General features: G+C 39.2%; 1 protein-coding gene, 1 non-coding gene and 1 pseudogene across 11 annotated transcripts in view; all 3 read left to right on the top strand.

The window, feature by feature from the left end:
- Window positions 1-17,091, top strand: part of LOC129394190 (serine/threonine-protein kinase SMG1-like) — a 38,535-nt gene that overhangs the window by 206 nt on the left and 21,238 nt on the right. For 9 of the 10 annotated variants that reach the window (XR_010110244.1, XR_010110243.1, XM_063597471.1 and 6 more), the window contains exons 1-15: window positions 3,147-3,390; window positions 3,545-3,700; window positions 4,409-4,527; window positions 4,997-5,084; window positions 5,174-5,275; window positions 5,895-6,035; window positions 6,586-6,785; window positions 7,173-7,369; window positions 7,538-7,702; window positions 8,802-8,956; window positions 11,444-11,586; window positions 11,735-11,936; window positions 14,814-14,956; window positions 15,934-16,081; window positions 16,456-16,615. Coding sequence is in view for 8 of the 10 variants with exons in the window: in XM_063597471.1 (XP_063453541.1) it covers window positions 3,260-3,390; window positions 3,545-3,700; window positions 4,409-4,527; window positions 4,997-5,084; window positions 5,174-5,275; window positions 5,895-6,035; window positions 6,586-6,785; window positions 7,173-7,369; window positions 7,538-7,702; window positions 8,802-8,956; window positions 11,444-11,586; window positions 11,735-11,936; window positions 14,814-14,956; window positions 15,934-16,081; window positions 16,456-16,615 (2,250 nt within the window). In the remaining 2 variants the exon portion in view is untranslated. Of the gene's footprint in view, window positions 1-3,146; window positions 3,391-3,544; window positions 3,701-4,408; window positions 4,528-4,996; window positions 5,085-5,173; window positions 5,276-5,894; window positions 6,036-6,585; window positions 6,786-7,172; window positions 7,370-7,537; window positions 7,703-8,801; window positions 8,957-11,443; window positions 11,587-11,734; window positions 11,937-14,813; window positions 14,957-15,933; window positions 16,082-16,455; window positions 16,616-17,091 lie in introns of those variants that run through there. The other variant, XM_063597469.1, reaches the window with a different exon arrangement.
- LOC129394223 (putative uncharacterized protein encoded by LINC00269) lies at window positions 69-1,767 on the top strand (annotated as a pseudogene).
- On the top strand, window positions 5,617-5,720 carry LOC134729424 (small nucleolar RNA U13). Its single transcript, XR_010110523.1, has one exon. It is a non-coding gene; the product is annotated as a small nucleolar RNA U13 (small nucleolar RNA).

Raw genomic sequence — 17,091 nt, 5'->3', positions numbered from 1 at the left:
ATATTAGTTTTATTTTCTAGAAAACGTCTTATGAATTTCTCCTATTTGCTCTAGCATGCTTACAGAAAATGTCAGTGTTTCTTACAGCTCAAATTTGTATAGTTGTTTTAAAATGCGGTCTCTTTCTTCTTCCCCTGGTACTTTTTTCTTTCTTTCTACTGAAGTTAGTTCTTATACATGGTCTTATATTTTGGCTGTCTCTTTTTCCCTAGGAACATTCATACAGGTTGAATATTCCTTATCTGAAATACTTGGGACTGGAAGTGTTTTGGATTTTGGATTTTGGAATACTTTTTTTTTTTGGAGATAGTGTTTTACTCTTGTTGCCCAGGCTGGAGTGCAATGGCGCAATCTTGGCTCGCTGCAACCTCCGCCTCCCGGATACAAGCGATTCTCCTGTTTCAGCCTCCCAAGTAGCTCGGATTACAGGCATGCACCACCACGCCTGGCTAATTTTTTTGTATTTAGTAGAGATGGGTTTTCACCATGTTAGCCAGGCTGGTTGTGAACTCCTGACCTCAGGTGATCCACCTGCCTTGGCCTCCCAAAATGCTGGGATTACAGGTGGGCACCACCATGCCCAGCCGGATTTTGGAATATTTTCATAACACTTACTGGTGAGCATCCCTAATCTGAAAATCCTAAATCTAAAATGCTCCAAAATTTGAAACTTTTTGAGCACCAGTATGATCCCCCAAGTGGAAAATCCCACACCCGACCTCATGCAATGAGTCCAAACTGTTGTATGCACAAAATTATTTAAAATATTGCATAAAATGACCTTCAGGCTATGAATAGAAGGTGTCTATGAAACATAAGTGAATTTCGTGTTTAGACTTGGGTCGCATCCCCCACATATCTCATTTTATATATGTGCAAGTATTCTCAAATCCAAACATATACAGAGTCTGAAACACTTCTGGTCCCAAGCATTTTGAATAAGGGATGCTCAACCTGTAGTCTTTCTTTTAGGAGGGGGGGGAAAAAGCTTTTTTTTTTTTTGGTGACAGAGTCATGCTGTTGTCACCTGGGCTGGAGTGCGGTGGTGCAATCTCGGCTCACTGCCACCTCTGCCTCCCGGGTTCCAGCAATTCTCCTGCCTCAGCCTCCCGAGTAGCTGAGATTACAGACACCTGCCACTACGACGGGCTAATTTTTGTATTTTTAGTAGAGACTTGGTTTCACCATGTTGGCCAGGCTGGTCTCAAACTCCTGACCTCAGGTGATCCACCCGCCTCAGCCTCCCAAAGTGCTGGAATTACAGGCACGAGCCACCGCGCCCAGCCCGTGTGTTTTTTTTTTTAAGTAATTTGACGTGGCCCTGCTCTGATTTGTATTTATTGTTTATGGTTTGTGTATTTCTTCTTCCTATTGGACCACACAGAGTTGAAAAACATTATTTTTAATAGAAAATAATAGGTGTAGGCTGGGCACGGTTGCTGACATCTGTAAACCCAGCACTCTGGGAGGCCAAGTCGGGCTGATCACTTGTGGTCAGGAGTTTGAGACCAGCCTGGCCAACATGGTGAAAGCTCGCCTCTACTAAAAATGGAAAAATTAGCCAGGGGTGGTGGTACACACCTGTAATCCTAGCTACTTTGGAGGCTGAGGTAGGAGAATTGCTTGAACCCAGGAAGTGGAGGTTGCAGTGAGCTGAGATCACACCACCGCACTCCAGCCTGGGCTACAGAACCAGACTCTGTCTCAAAAGAAAAAAAAAAGAAAGAAACAAAGAAAGAAAGTAATGGATGTAATTAGGGAATAAAGTTTTTAGGAGGAAGAAGGTAAAATTTGATGTTTGCGCTTCAATGTGCTCCGTGTTGTTTGATTGGATTGCCTTGTATAATTCCATAGCTGCTTCACTTATTACCAGTTACAGCTTATGTTTGAAGTCACAATAAACTCTTCTTCAAACATGAAAGCTTGATTTTTGAGGAAAATTATTCACATTATTTGCAGATTCAAAGATGTTTATGTCCTGTACTCTAGAAATAAGGAGAAAGTGGGTGGGGATGGGGCAGTCAGGTGGAATGGAGTGTCTTGGCAGTGTAAAGGAAAAAGATGGATGGAAAAGGTGTATAGTGGCAGGGTGTGCCTTTGTTTCCTTATTGAACAGGGCACCTTGCCATTTGCAGTATATGGAAAATTGAAGAAATACAGTCTACTTCCGCAAAAGGCACATACAAAGGGCTCTGTTTAGACCAGAGATCAGCAAACTATGGTCCGTGGGACAAATACAGCCCAGCACCTGTTTTTTGTTTGTTATTTTAAGTGTATAATTCACTGATTTTTAGTATATTCACAGAAGTATACAACCATCGCAACACTAGTGCCTGTTTTTGTAAAGAAAGTTCTCGTTGGGCTGGGCGCAGTGGTTCACGCCTGTAATCCCTCGGGAGACCGAGACGGGCAGATCACCCGAGCTCAGGAGTTCAAGACCAGCCTGGCCAACATGTTGAAACCCTATCTCTACTAAAAAAATACAAAAGTTAGCAGGGCGTGGTGCTGGGCACCTGTAGTCCCCGCTACTTGGGAGACTGAGGCAGGGAGAATTGCTTGAACCCCGGAGGTAGAGGTTGCAGTGAGCTGAGATCGCCCCATTGCACTCCAGCCTGGGCAACAGAGCGAGAGACTCCGACTCAAGAAAGTTTTCTTGGAACACAGGTACTGTCATTCCTGTGTTTTGTATGTGGCTGGTGTTTTGTTTTGAGAGAGAGAGTCTTAACTTTGTCATCTAGGCTGGAGTGCATTGGTATGATCTCGGGTCACTGCAACCTCTGCCTCCCAGGTTCAAGCGATTCTCCTGCCTCAGCCTCCCGAGTAGCTGGGATTACAAGTGTGCGCCACCATGCCCAGCTAATTTTTGTAATTTTAGTAGAGATGGGGTCCCGCTGTGTTGCCCAGGCTGGTTTCAAACTCCTGGGCTCAAGTGATCTGCCCACCTTAGCCTCCCAAAGTGCTAGGATTACAGGTGTGAGCCACAACACCTGACCTGTGGCTGTTTTCTTACTGTAGCGATAGACGAGGAGTTGCTGCATTGCATAGAGATGCTATATTGCACACAAAGGCTTTACTGACTTCACAAAAAAGTATTTGTCCAAGGTGTAGTGTACTAGATCCCTTCCAATCTGTAATTTTAATTTAAAAATGTCCAAATAAAAAAAAAATGTCCAAATACCCCTGTTTTGAAGGATAAACTCTGTATGCTTGTGCTTATTTTGGAGAAGCCATAAACTTACTTTGTTTTGTACATGATCAGATGTGGGCGCTATCTCCAACTGTCTTTGCACTTCTGAGTAAGAATCTGATGATTGTGCACAGTGACCTGGCTGTTCACTTCCCTGCCATTCAGTATGCTGTGCTCTACACATTGTATTCTCATTGTACCAGGTACTGTATTCACAAATTTTTCTTAAGAAAAGAACCCCACAAAACATTTTATTTTTTTAATGGATAGATTTTAAAGATGTATGTTGATTTAACTTTGGACTTGCTTGCTTTCTTTGATTAAAGATGAAAAGATAATCTATGCTTTATCTTTCAGGCATGATCACTTTAGTAGCCTCAGTTCTTCCTCTCCTTCTTTGTTTGATGGAGCTGTGATTAGCATTGTAACTACGGCCACAAAGAAACATTTCTCAATTATATTAAATCTTCTGCGAATATTACTTAAGAAAGATAACCTTAACCAGGACACGAGGTAACAGATTTTATATAGTATTAACTATTCCTAACTTTGTTAAGTTGTCTTTATAATTTGAGAATAAGAAATGTGGATTACAAAAAATTTTTAAAAATGTGAATTATAGAGGTGAGGTAGAGCAGCTTCTTTACTGTCAAACACCTTATAATTTGGTTTTATTATTTAATCTAGGCTTTCTTATTCTTTCTGAAAAGAAATACATGAAAAACCTCAATCCCCCACCCCCAGTGTTTCATAGAAGAATATATATAGATTTTTAATATTCTATGCTTTTTTTGTTTTTGAGACGGAGTTTTGCTCACTGCAACCTCTGCCTCCCAGGTTCAAGCAATTCTCCTGCCTCAGCCTCCCAAGTAGCCGTGATTACAGGTGCCCGCCACCATACCCAGCTAATTTTTGTATTTTTAGTAGAGATGGTGTTTCACCATGTTGTTGGCCAGGCTGGTCTTGAACTCCTGACCTCAGGTAAGCCGCCACGCCCGGCCTCTTTGCTATTATCATGCTGCGTTGGGAGGTTTTCTTAAAAGGCACACAACAATTTTGACAGTAATTTCTATAGTTTCATTTTTTATTTTTATTTTTTATTGTTTGAGATGTTTGAAAAACCAAGAGAAAACCAATGTAAGAAGACTAGGCTTTTAACGTTTTTTTGTTTTTGTTGTTGTTTTTTTTAAAGTACAGTCAACTGTATATTTTGTGTTTCAGGAAACTGTTAATGACTTGGGCTTTGGAAGTAGCTGTTTTAATGAAGAAGTCCGAAACATATGCAACTTTATTCTGTCTTCCGTCTTTCCATAAATTTTGCAAAGGCCTTTTAGCCAACAGTAAGACTCTGTTTTTTTTTCTATTTTGTTTATCAATCCTTAAAAGGGTCTTTGGTAATGGGAGATGGTCATCAATCGAGCTCTTTTCCTGACCTGAAGTTGTGTAATCCTCATTTTAATGACAGATACACAGTCTTGATTTTTTTTCATTCTTAGTATTAGAAAAATGTTTTGAAGTGATTGTCACATTTTTAAACTTACGTGAATGTTTATAGTTTGCATATACTTTTACATTTTCTCTCAGAAAAAGTTTTGTGTGATGACCCATCAGTTACATTACGTGGGTTTTGTTGAATGTGTCATTTTTCCAAACGTGACAGTCAATGAGGATTCTGGACAAGAACAGTGCCTAGTCTAGAGTAGGCACTCACTCTTTGTTGAATGAATGAATGGATTCAGATAATTATGACAAACTGGGATATAATTTCTTTTGGCCAGCTGAAAGTAACTGTCTTTTAATGTTTAATAGCTCTCGTTGAAGATGTGAATATCTGTCTGCAGGCATGCAGCAGTCTACATGCTCTGTCCTCTTCCTTGCCAGATGATCTTTTTCAGAGGTATGAAATTAAGATCATGTCTTTTGACATTAACCCTAATAACCTTGAAATGTTAACACACCTGCTTTGTCTATTTCGTTCTTTCATAGATGTGTTGATGTTTGCCGTGTTCAACTAGTGCACTGTGGAACTCATATTCGACAAGCATTTGGAAAACTGTTGAAATCAATTCCTTTAGATGTTGTCCTAAGGTGTAACAGTTGTTTTGGAGCAAAGACATTCTGTGATATTTACAGCCTCTACTGGTTGTCTACTTTAGGAGAAGACAGATCACCTAATAGAGCATTAATGACACATCTTTTATGGCCCTGCTTGTCAGCGATTGAAGTGATGTCAAATAATCAAATTTTGCAGGTCTGCAAGAAAATTAAAAATTTTTAATGAGCTTTATAGGCTCACAATAATTAGTATAGAATAACTCATGTAGTGCCAAAATATGTTTCTTAGTAGCTCAGATATTTGAAAAACTAAACAGTAATCTTTTATTGTTTTTGATCAAGTTGATTTGGGAGCTTTTAAGAGCCTAAACTTGATCCTTTTGTAATACATAAGCATAATGATTGGGTTTTTATGTTCACATGTTTGATATGCCTCCCTCAAATCCTCTTATGATGTCGGCACATGACCCATCTGAAGTGAATAAAAAAAGGATCTAAAGTTGTAATCACATCTCCGTATCCATTTGAAAGTCTCAATTTTACTATATTTTTACCTCCAGTGAGTTAATAAGTAAATAATCCACTTACAGTATGTGCTAACCTTTTAAGCTAAAATATTTTGCGTAACAACAACTTTATTTTCTGTCTACAGCAATAACAATCACACAGAAATTCAAGAAATTTCTTTAGCATTAAGAAGTCACATGAGTAAAGCACCAAGTAATACATTCCACCCCCAAGATTTCTCTGATGTTATTAGTTTTATTTTGTATGGGAACTCTCATAGAACAGGGTAAGGCATTTCTTTGACTATTTTATCTGGGAAAGATAATTTTAAGATTCCCTTGACTTCACATGCAGTTTTGACGAGAAAATATGTTTGGGGGTGGCAGAGTATCAAGTAACATTCTTCTCATATGGGTTATTTCAGTTTTCATCAATAGGAAAATTGCTTTGAAGATAGCATCTGTAGAAACAAAAATGGGCTTTGAAATTGAGTAATGAAATGTGGTTCACAGTTAACTGATGTGATGTCATTAACACTTTGGGGAGTGGGGTGGGGGTGGAGATATTCTAGAGATGCTTAGTTGCATTGAATGAGTTTCATTCCTGACTGGCATGAGCCGTTTACCCTAATCATCCTTCCACACTGTACCTCATCCTGTTAACTATAAAAGACCTCAAAATGAGGGGGGGGGGACATAATGCTTCTCAATTTCATAGGCTTTGCCTTTTTTTGGAGTAGGGAAAATTACAGTTCCTTATTCCCATTCCCCTTGCATTTTTTTCATTATTAAAATGAAGTTGTCATTGTCTTTTAAATATGAAACTACTTTTCCCAGGAAGGACAATTGGTTGGAAAGACTGTTCTATAGCTGCCAGAGACTGGATAAGCATGACCAGTCAACAATTCCACGCAATCTCCTGAAGACAGATGCTATCCTTTGGCAGTGGGCCATATGGGAAGCTGCACAATTCACTGTTCTTTCTAAGCTGAGAACCCCAGTGGGCAGAGCTCAAGACACCTTCCAGACAATTGAAGGTAACTCGCTCAAGCTTTGTGATGTGAATACTTTCAAAGCCTTATTAAGAAATAATGGATTTTAAAATCTTTGTTAAAGATTTGAGAGTATATGATTTTTTTGAAAAGAAGTCAATAATTTTCAGGTATGTTTGTTAGAATAAGCTTTCATTGAATAATTGCATTGGAAATATGTTTGTTTTTTCCCCAAAACTTATGGGAGTTGTGTGGAAAAAATATATATATTTTTTCCCCTAAAATGAAAGATCTTTCATGTTGGGATTTTTTATTTTTAAATGATGGGTAGACAGAGGATACTTGATAAATGTGAATTTGTCATAAAAAACTCACACTTATTCTAGGAACTTTAAGATTTTTAAAAATTCAGAATGTTGTCTTTGCTTTCAGGTATCATTCGAAGTCTCACAGCTCACACATTAAACCCTGATCAGGATGTTAGTCAGTGGACAACTGCAGACAATGATGAAGGCCATGGTAACAACCAACTTAGACTTGTTCTTCTTCTGCAGTATCTGGAATATCTGGAGAAATTAATGTATAATGCATACGAGGGATGTGCTAATGCATTAACTTCACCTCCCAAGGTTGGTTTCCATGAGATAGTGTTGTTTTATAGCAGTTTAATGGTCGCAGCTGGCAGTATGTGCAGAGCTGAAATCACAATAGACTTGTGTATTTGGTTTATATATAGGTGAGACATCCTTACCTACAAATTGAACCAGTCCTGAGCTTTTCTTTCTCTTCTCGTAAAGGTCATTAGAACTTTTTTCTATACCAATCGCCAAACTTGTCAGGACTGGCTAACGCGGATTCGACTCTCCATCATGAGGGTAGGATTGTTGGCAGGCCAGCCTGCAGTGACAGTGAGACATGGCTTTGACTTGCTTAGAGAGATGAAAACAACCAGCCTATCTCAGGTAAAGTGGTGTGTATGAAATTCATTTTAAGTCTGTTAATAAGAAAAACATGGTTTAATTCCTTTGGTATGATTTAATCTATGGATAAAATAAGTTAAAGCTTGGATTCATTTTCAAAGGTTTTGATCCTGTATTTTGTAAAAGCAACAACTGCCAGAGTTACCTATTTTATTCGTGTTAAAACAGTGTTAGAAGTTAAAATAATGTTCTTGTTTTTGTTCATGTTAAAACAATATTCATGTTAGAACACGTTAAAACTATATTTCTTACGTGCAAAGTTTAGAACTTTAAAGGTAATTCTGAAAATTTGTTTATGGGGGAAATTTTTTATTTATTTATTTATTTTTTTGAGACACAGTTTCACTCTGTCGCCCAGGCTGGAGTGCAGTTGTGCGATCTCGGCTCACTGTAAGCTCCACCTCTCTGGTTCAAGCCTCTTCTTGCCTCAGTCCCTGGGATTACAGGCACCCACCACCATACCCGGCTAAGTTTTGTATTTTTAGTAGAGACAGGGTTTCACCATGTTGGCCAGGCTGGTCTCAAACTCCTGACCACAAGTGATCCGCCCACCTCGGCCTTCCAAAGTGCTGGGATTACAGGCATGAGCCACTGCACCTGGCCAGGAGAAATTGTTTTTATAACGTATGACAAATGCTTGAGTAATTCCTGGCTTGAAAGTGGGCTCACAATAAATAACTGGAATCCAAAAATAACAAAATGTTTAGCAATTCAGGTAATGTCAAGCAGTATTCAAACACATGAAGTTAATCATTCTTTAATTCCTGTTTATTTATATTTAATTTTTGCTTTCTTTTTACTCCATGTGTTATTCCTACAGAGGTCACAGGCTAAATGTTTGGGTAACTTTGGGGTGGGGGTACAAACATCCATGTGCTGCTAAGGTTCTGTTAGTCACCCTTTGTGGCTATTTTATATGTAACATTTTAAAGAATTCTGAGCTAAATAATGTGAAAATTGTGACAATAATTGTTAAATACATTTGGCTTTAAGCAGGCACAGACTGTGATCAGTTGTAAATTTTATAGGGATTTATGTTTTAATGGTATTGGGTGACTAACTTTTCTGAATGCGTTTTCAGGGGAATGAATTGGAAGTAACCATTATGATGGTGGTAGAAGCACTATGTGAACTTCATTGTCCTGAAGCTATACAGGGAATTGCTGTCTGGTCATCATCTATTGTTGGAAAAAATCTTCTGTGGATTAACTCAGTGGCTCAACAGGCTGAAGGGAGGTAGGTTGGAGGGAAGGAAATGGGTGATAGAATTACTTTATGTTTAAATTCTTTGTATTACTCACTGACATTGTAGCCAAATCTTAAAACAGCTTTGTTTGCTTTCAGCATTGAAGCTTGCTATAAATCACTTCACCAGGAGGCATCTTCAGTTTGTTTTTTAGTTAGCAGCAATACTTGAGTGCCCTTCTTATTTAAGAATTAGTGGCAAATCACACTGTAAAACAAGACCTGTCAGTTGTTTTATAAATGCTTTTGAACTTGATCCCTAGTTGAGCTCCTTCCCCCTCAGAGTCTGATACAAATTACCCTTTATTGTCAGAGTATTTGCTCATTAGTCCTGTGAACTCTACATTCAGACTCATTGCTTCCTCCAGATAGAGGAGCTTGTACCATAATATTCTGTGTCCATTTATGTTAGTTTAATGAAATCTTGCGAATTTAGGAAAATAAAAGAACTGCTCATTCTTCCATATCTTTGTAGTAACTTCTGTTGTGTGTCCTTTTGTAGTCCCATATTTCCATATCCAAATGCTTTGTAATTCTTTTTTCTTTCATGTCGTTTTCTCCATTCTTCACCAAAACAGCAGCATACATAGGCACATGGTTTTATGATCTGTTTTTCCCACTCAATATTTAAAAAAAAAATTTGCCATGTTAGGTAGGCTGGGTTCGGTGGCTTACATCTGTATTCCCAGCACTTTGGGAGGCCGAGGCAGGTGGATCACCTGAGGTCAGGAGTTTGAGACTAGCCTAACATGGTGAAACCCCGTCTCTACTAAAAATACAAAAAATATTAGTGGGGTGTGGTGGCACATGCCTGTAATCCCAGCTACTTGGGAGGCTGAGGCAGGAGAATCGGTTGAACCCGGGAGGCGGAGGTTGCTGTGAGCCCAGGTTGTGCCACTGCCCTCCAGCCTGGGCAACAAAAGCAAAACTCTGTCTCAAAAAAAGAAAAAAAAAATTGCCATGTTAAATATTCTACAGTGTTATTTTTAATAAAGATTTGTATTTATGAGTGTACCATAATTTAATATTTCTTACTGTTGGGCATTAAGGTTGTTTCTGATTTTTTTTTTTACTAAATGTACCATAGCACTTAATATCTTTGCTTATATTTTTGATTACTTTCTTGGAATCCATTCTCATAAACTGATTTACTAGAAGAAAGGCTGCCAAACCATAAGTCTTATGATATATTCTATTGCTAAGTTACTCTACAGAAAAGATGGCTGCAATGTATACCCTTAATAATAGAGTACCCCCTTCCCTTCACCTTTGTGGATACTGAGAGTCACTGAGAAACAAGAATGCTGCCACCACCATCAGCGAAAATAGTTATTGTACTTTACATTTCTATATGTATTAATGACTAATAGTAGAAGTTGCCCCATATAGTAACCATTTGTGATTTTTTAAAGCATGGATCATGTCTTCATGGCCTCTCAATTTTTCCTGTGTTAATCTGTGAAATTTTATTAAATACTAAGATTGTTGATGCTATCCAATTTCCTGATTTATAATTTGTTTTTAATGTTTAGTGTTGTATTTCAGCATTATGCATCTAGATCTGTTACTTGTGCATCTTTTCTTGCATTTTATCCTTCTACAAAGCCTTTCCACACACTGACATAAGTTACTTATCAATATTTTCCACTAGTTCTTTTATACTTTTACATTTTTTAAAAAACATTTAACCACTTTTAAATTTAGTTTCATAGTTGTGAGGAAGACATCAAACCTCCCCCCACCATAGTCAACTCACTGTTTTAGCTCAGTTTATTCTTGCACCATTTTTTGTGGGAGGGGGGAAATGAGATATGTGTGTTTAAAATAACAGCCTCCTTTGGGGCTGGGCGCGGTGGCTCACACCTGAAATCCCAGTACTTGGGGAGACTGAGGTGAGCGGATCGCTTGAGTCCAGGAGTTTGAGACCACCCTGGCCAACAGAGCAAAACCTTGTTTTAGCCAGGTGTGGTGGTGGGCGCCTGTAGTCCCAGCTACTTGGGAGGCTGAGGTTGGAGGATTGCATGAGCCTGGGAGGGCAAGGCTGCAGCGAGCCATGATCATGCCACTGCCCTCCAGCCTGGGTGACAGTAAGACTGTCTCAAAAAATAAGTAAGTAAGTAAAGGCCAGGCACGGTGGCTCATGCCTGTAATCTCAGCACTTCGGGAGGCCGAGGCAGGCGGATCACCTGAGGTCAGGAGTTCAAGACCAGCCTGGCCAACATGGTGAAACCCCGTCTCTACTAAAAATACAAGTAAATTAGCCGGGCGTGGTGGCGAGCGCCTGTAATCCCAGCTACTCAGGAGGCTGAGGCAGGAGAATCGCTTGTACCCAGGAGGCAGAGGTTGCATTGAGCTGAGACCGTGCCATTGCACTCCAGCCTGGGCAAGAAGAGCAAAACTTCATCTCAAAAAAAAAAAAAAAAAAAAGTAAGTAAGTAGATAAATAAAGAAATAAGACTGCTTCAATTTGCTTTTCAGGTTTGAAAAGGCCTCTGTGGAGTACCAGGAACACCTGTGTGCCATGACAGGTGTTGATTGCTGCATCTCCAGCTTTGACAAATCGGTGCTCACCTTAGCCAATGCTGGGTGTAACAGTGCCAGCCTGAAACATTGTCTGAATGGTGAGCGTTCAGTATTTTTAAATAAAGCAAAAGTTACAGTAATATATTTCGTACTGATGATCTTATCATGTTTTTAGGTTTCTGTGTTCTTTGAAATATTTCTAATTGATCTGAATCTCTCTCTTCTTATTTTATAAAATACTTTCAGGTGAATCCAGAAAAACTGTGCTGTCCAAACCGACTGACTCTTCCCCTGAGGTTATAAATTATTTAGGAAATAAAGCATGTGAGTGCTACATCTCAATTGCCGATTGGGCTGCTGTGCAGGAATGGCAGAACGCTATCCATGACTTGAAAAAGAGTACCAGTAGCACTTCCCTCAACCTGAAAGCTGACTTCAACTATATAAAGTAAGGCTTTCTGTTTCCAGATATAAAACAAATTTCCAATAACTACGATGTTTTTCCTATGGCAAAAAAACATTAAAATTGGTCATATGTAGTAATACAAAATGGTTATATTTCTAACTTACTGCCATTATGAAAATGACAACAGGAAACTGACATCAGAGATGAGGGAAGGTATTTGTATAATGGGAAAACTGCTGAGATAGTCATTTGGTATTAATTTTCAGAACCTGTTGTTCTAAAACCTTAATACAGTTTGAAGATTATGCCAGAGTGAATATAAAGAAAAATTTGTACTGCCTTAGAAAGAATCACATTTGATGGCTTTGTTTCTAAATGAGGTCTGAATATATCAAAAACATTTATTCTAATGAGGACAGAGTTTGTGAACATCTGTAAATTAAACTTTCTTCTCATTCCTCTGTGCTTTTATTAATTCTGTAATTCAAAACTGAGCACTCACTCTGTTGCAGACACTTGGCTGGGAAGATAAAGGTCATAAGACTTTGTCTGATACCCTTGCCCTCTACTGCTAAATGGGTTAATGTGTAATTGCTTCACTGAGCATGTGCTATGACCCAGGCAGCACATAAAACAGACATAAATTCCAACCTTTTAAAGCAAAGATTAGATAAAGATTATTGATAGAAGGATTAATTGGACCTCACTCACCTTTTCTGTGCCATAAGGAAAGCAGTTAGGTAAAGCTGACCTTCTTTGGAGGGAAGACACAAGGTTAAGACATGCCCATCGGGATGCCCTTTGGGCCTAGACCTGATGTGAGAATGATGGGCTTGGAGTGTTCTGGAAATAGCTGGGAGGCCTGTGTGTTTAGGAGCGCCTTAAACAGTAGGATATAAGGGCAGAGAAGTAGCTGGGAACTGAGAAAAGAACTTTGGCTGTTATTCTAGTAAGACTGAAAATTTCAGGTGGGATTTGAACAGAGATGTGTTGTGATCTGACTTGGTGGTTCATTCTGCTATGGTGAAGAGACTGGAGGTGGGGGGCAAGTATGGAAGCATGGAGACCATTAATTTATGGGGGCAATGGTAGAGGGAAGAGAAACAATGCTATTAACTGGAGTAGGAGCACACAGAGAACAAGCCATGCTTTAAGATTTCTAATGAAATGTGCAGACGAGATTGTTGGGTAAGCTGTTAAGAATTGGATTTTGAACTAAGGAGAAAGTCTAAGCTTGAGAGATTTGCAGATGATTAGTACACAGAAAAGGCCCTCTTTCCTTTTCAGTCTCTATACTCTAGAGCCTTTGTAAGCAACCAAACCAGAGAGAAGCCTCTGGAGAATAGTGAGTGAAGAGGAAGGAAGGCCTGGGTCAGAATCCTAGTTTAGCAATTTTGTGAAAGGATAGAAGAGGAAGCCATTCAAAAAAATACAGGGACATTGAGAAGGGAAGTGTCCTAGATATAGGACATCCAGATGGGAGTAGTCAGCCTTGTCAGATGCTCTAGGGATTATAAGGAAAAAGAGTTTTGTAGAGAGACAGAAGAAGCTAGATTGAATACTATTGAGTGGTAGAGACATTTGAAAATGAAAAGCTTGAGGTGAGTTATTTGGTCAGTGAGTTTTTCTTGAAGTTGAGGATAGGAAGCTGTTGCTGGAGGGAAATATGAGATGTTTATTTTAAATGTTGGAGAGATTATGTTCTTTTGGCCAAGGGGAAGGAGCCACTAGGAAGCAGAGGTTGAAGAAACAGGAGAAAGAACATTGATAGATTAACTGGCCCTCACCTTTTCTCTGCCTCAAGGAAAGCAGTCAAAGTTGGTATAGACAGAATTTTGGCAGTGTATGGTGGATTGGGGGTAGGGGTAGAGGAAATTAAAGCCTGTGTTTTTTTGTTTATTTGTTTGTTTTTTTCTGAGGACTGAGTCATTAGCTGAAAGCATAGGGCATTATAGAGCATAGTGGGGACTTGGGGAACCTGCCACTGGAGAGAGCTTAGGACCTTTTAATGGCAGAAATGATGACTGTGTTGGCAGCAGTTCATCAGTGCCCAGTACTCAAGGGTCCCCCTGAGAAGCCAGTGGTTGCACTGATCTAGGTAGAATCAGGCACAGAATAAGTCAGGTGATGTGCCTTTCTAGCACTGGCCTCAGGCTGAGTTATAAGGGAAGTTACACAGCGAGAGGGACAGGCAAAGATGGAAAAGAGAGAGAGTGAGAAACAGTGTCTTCTTCCTGGCTGGAGAGCCCGTGTCATGAAAATGGGGACAGGGTAAGGGATCTGAAAGGAGCAGCATAGAAGCTGGAAGGATGAGGCCTGTCTTCCTGGCATTGATGCTGCAGGACTACAGGAAAGAATTTCAGAGGTGTCATTATTTTTCATATAAGCAGATGAAAGAGAAGAATTCTTTGAAAAAAGAAAAGTAGGTGAAAAAGGGAGAGACGGACGGATGCCAGCAGTGAAAGAAGCCAGGACTGAGATACAAGATTGTGATGCTGGGAGAGCTGCAAGGGCTCATGCTGTAGGTGAGGAGTGAGGCTGCACAGGGAGCTCACTGGCAGCTTGGAGAGAACTGGATGTCAAAGTTGTCCTGCAGAGGTCTACTGTCAGTGTGTTAGGCTCTGAAGAGCACAGGCTGCAACACATGAAAACAGGAAGGAGACACAGGGGCGAGTCAGCTCCACCAAAAGTCTGTAGCTGTGACTTTCTGGTTTGCCACTCCAATTTGAGTACTAATTAAGTGGTAGTCACATCTTCAACATAAAAACCAAAATAATGGCATCCTCGTGGAAGGAATTTTGTCAGAAAAATGCTGTGTACTTTGCTGTCTTCCTAGGATTTGTTCTGTTTTTGTTTGTTTTTTTTTAATGGTTCCACAGGCTGCATAGGAATACAAACTAACCAATATTTTAATTACAGATCATTAAGCAGCTTTGAGTCTGGAAAATTTGTTGAATGTACCGAGCAATTAGAATTACTCGGAGAAATTATCAGTCCTGGAAATTATCAGTTACCAGGAGAAAATATCAGTCTACTTGCTGGAGGATCAAAAGAGAAAATAGGTAGGTATTTGAGAAAATAGTTTTAAAGTTATTTTAGTGGACAAGTTGCTCAAAATGTTTGGCTTAGTATATTTTACTGGAAAATCTGGAAGTTATTTTACATTTTTTGGGGGGGCAGAATCCCATGTGAAGCAACAAATTTAGGGCTGCCCTATTTATGTTTGATTTGGGAAATGAAAAGCACTTAAAATTAAGTCAAATAAAAAAAATGACCACCTTAATACTTTGAGATTTATCTAGCCATTTTGTTTGATAAAGGACAAAGTAGTGTTTCAGCTAAATATTTTTCTTGATTTTCATCTTGATGTGGCTCATTAATTAAGTTCTTTATCACAAATGGAACACTTTATAAAATGTTATTAAAAAGTTTAATGAGTATTCTGGATTGAGCAAGATTTGCTAATGCAGGTCTAGATTTGTCCCCTTAAATAGTAGATTGACTTACTGACTTTCTTTTTTGTTGAGACAGAGTCTCACTCTGTTGCCCAGGCTGGAGTGCAGTGGCGCGATTTCGGCTCACTGCAACCTCTGCCCTCTGAGTTCAAGCGATTCTCCTGCCTCAGCCTCCTGAGTAGCTGGGATTACAGGTGTCTGCCACCGTGCCCAGCTAATTTTTTGTATTTTTAGTAGAGACGGGGTTTCATCATCGTGGCCAGGCTGGTCTTGAACTCCTGACTTCGTGATCCACCCACCTTGGCCTCCCAAAGTGCTGGGATTACAGGCGTGAGCCACCACGCCTGACCTCGACTTACTGATTTTTGAGCCTTTGAAGGCAACTGCTTTTTAGGGGTCTGAGGTACAGTAATTTTGTATGAAGTATGATTTTTATATAGCTCTCAGTAATGCTTATAGTGTTTAACTGCCTGAAATATTAAAGGAGCTGTTCATTGGTGATTAGTTTTTAATAATGCCAAACATAAATCAAAATTTATAATAAAAGCACATTAACTTAATGACATTTCATTTAACTTCTGTAGACATGAAAAAACTGCTTCATAACATGTTAAGTCCAGATCCAAGGGAGCCTCAGAAATCCATTGAAGTTCCATTGTTAAGAAGTTCTGTTTGTTTGGCAACTGCTTTAAACCCGATAGAACAAGATCAGAAGTGGCAGTCTATAACTGAGTAAGTTTACTCTTACGGAGGTAAATGTACATTGTGTATATCATGTGATAAACATACATGGGGTGAAGAGGGCTGGAAGGAGAGTTACTAGATTACTAAATACTAGTGCTAATAGCTTCATTTTAGTTGTAGAAGTCATATGATATATGAATGCTGCTTGCCAACAAAAACTGAGGTTGAAATGAAATAAAATGTAAAAATCCCCAAAAGCAAATGTCTTGACTTGCTAATATCATTTTATTATAGAGCAGGCTGCTCCTCTTACTGCCCCCTAACTTTGGATGTCAGTTTGATAGCATCTTACCAATTGCTTTATTCTTTGAGTGGTTATGAATTGTAATTTTTATTAATTGACAGTAAATATTTTGTTTCAGAAATGTGGTAAAGTACTTGAAGCAAACATCCCGCATCGCTATTGGACCTCTGAGACTTTCTACTTTAACAGTTTCACAGTCTTTGCCAGTTCTAAGTACCTTGCAGCTGTATTGCTCATCTGCTTTGGAGAACACAGTTTCTAACAGACTTTCAACAGAGGTCTGTATAGTTTTGCAAGCACACTCTTATGACTATTAATGGTCATTACTGTAGAACAAAGACCTTATTTTTTGAGTTTTTTGGAATAGGATTTGTAGTTGGGCAAGCTGGTAAATCCAGAAATCTAACATGCTGTTTTCAGGCAGTCTTTCATTTGGGAAGTACATGGGGCAGATGGAAGAACCTGAGATAATCGCAAGGATGGCAAATTGCTCAGTTTTTTCTTCTATTTTTGGGGTGGGAGGTGGTGTATGTAAAGACAGTTCCTTTAGGCGGATTACGTAAATTTTAGATTTGCTGCAAACAAACATCTCTCCTCTTCATCCTAAATGGGGTAAAATTCGACCAGAGATGGGGGCTTCTGAATGAATGGTGATCTTCGAGAACTTCATAATAAAGCATTAGTTGTAATGTTTTTCTGCAGTCTGCTTTATAGTAAATGTGCTGTGACTTTTTTTTTGTAATGTGCTTTATTA

Source organism: Pan paniscus, chromosome 18 (assembly GCF_029289425.2).
Source record: "Pan paniscus chromosome 18, NHGRI_mPanPan1-v2.0_pri, whole genome shotgun sequence".
NCBI classification, from domain to species: domain Eukaryota; kingdom Metazoa; phylum Chordata; class Mammalia; order Primates; family Hominidae; genus Pan; species Pan paniscus.
Note: the sequence above shows the minus strand (reverse complement) of the source record. Positions and strands in the feature narration are given on the sequence as shown.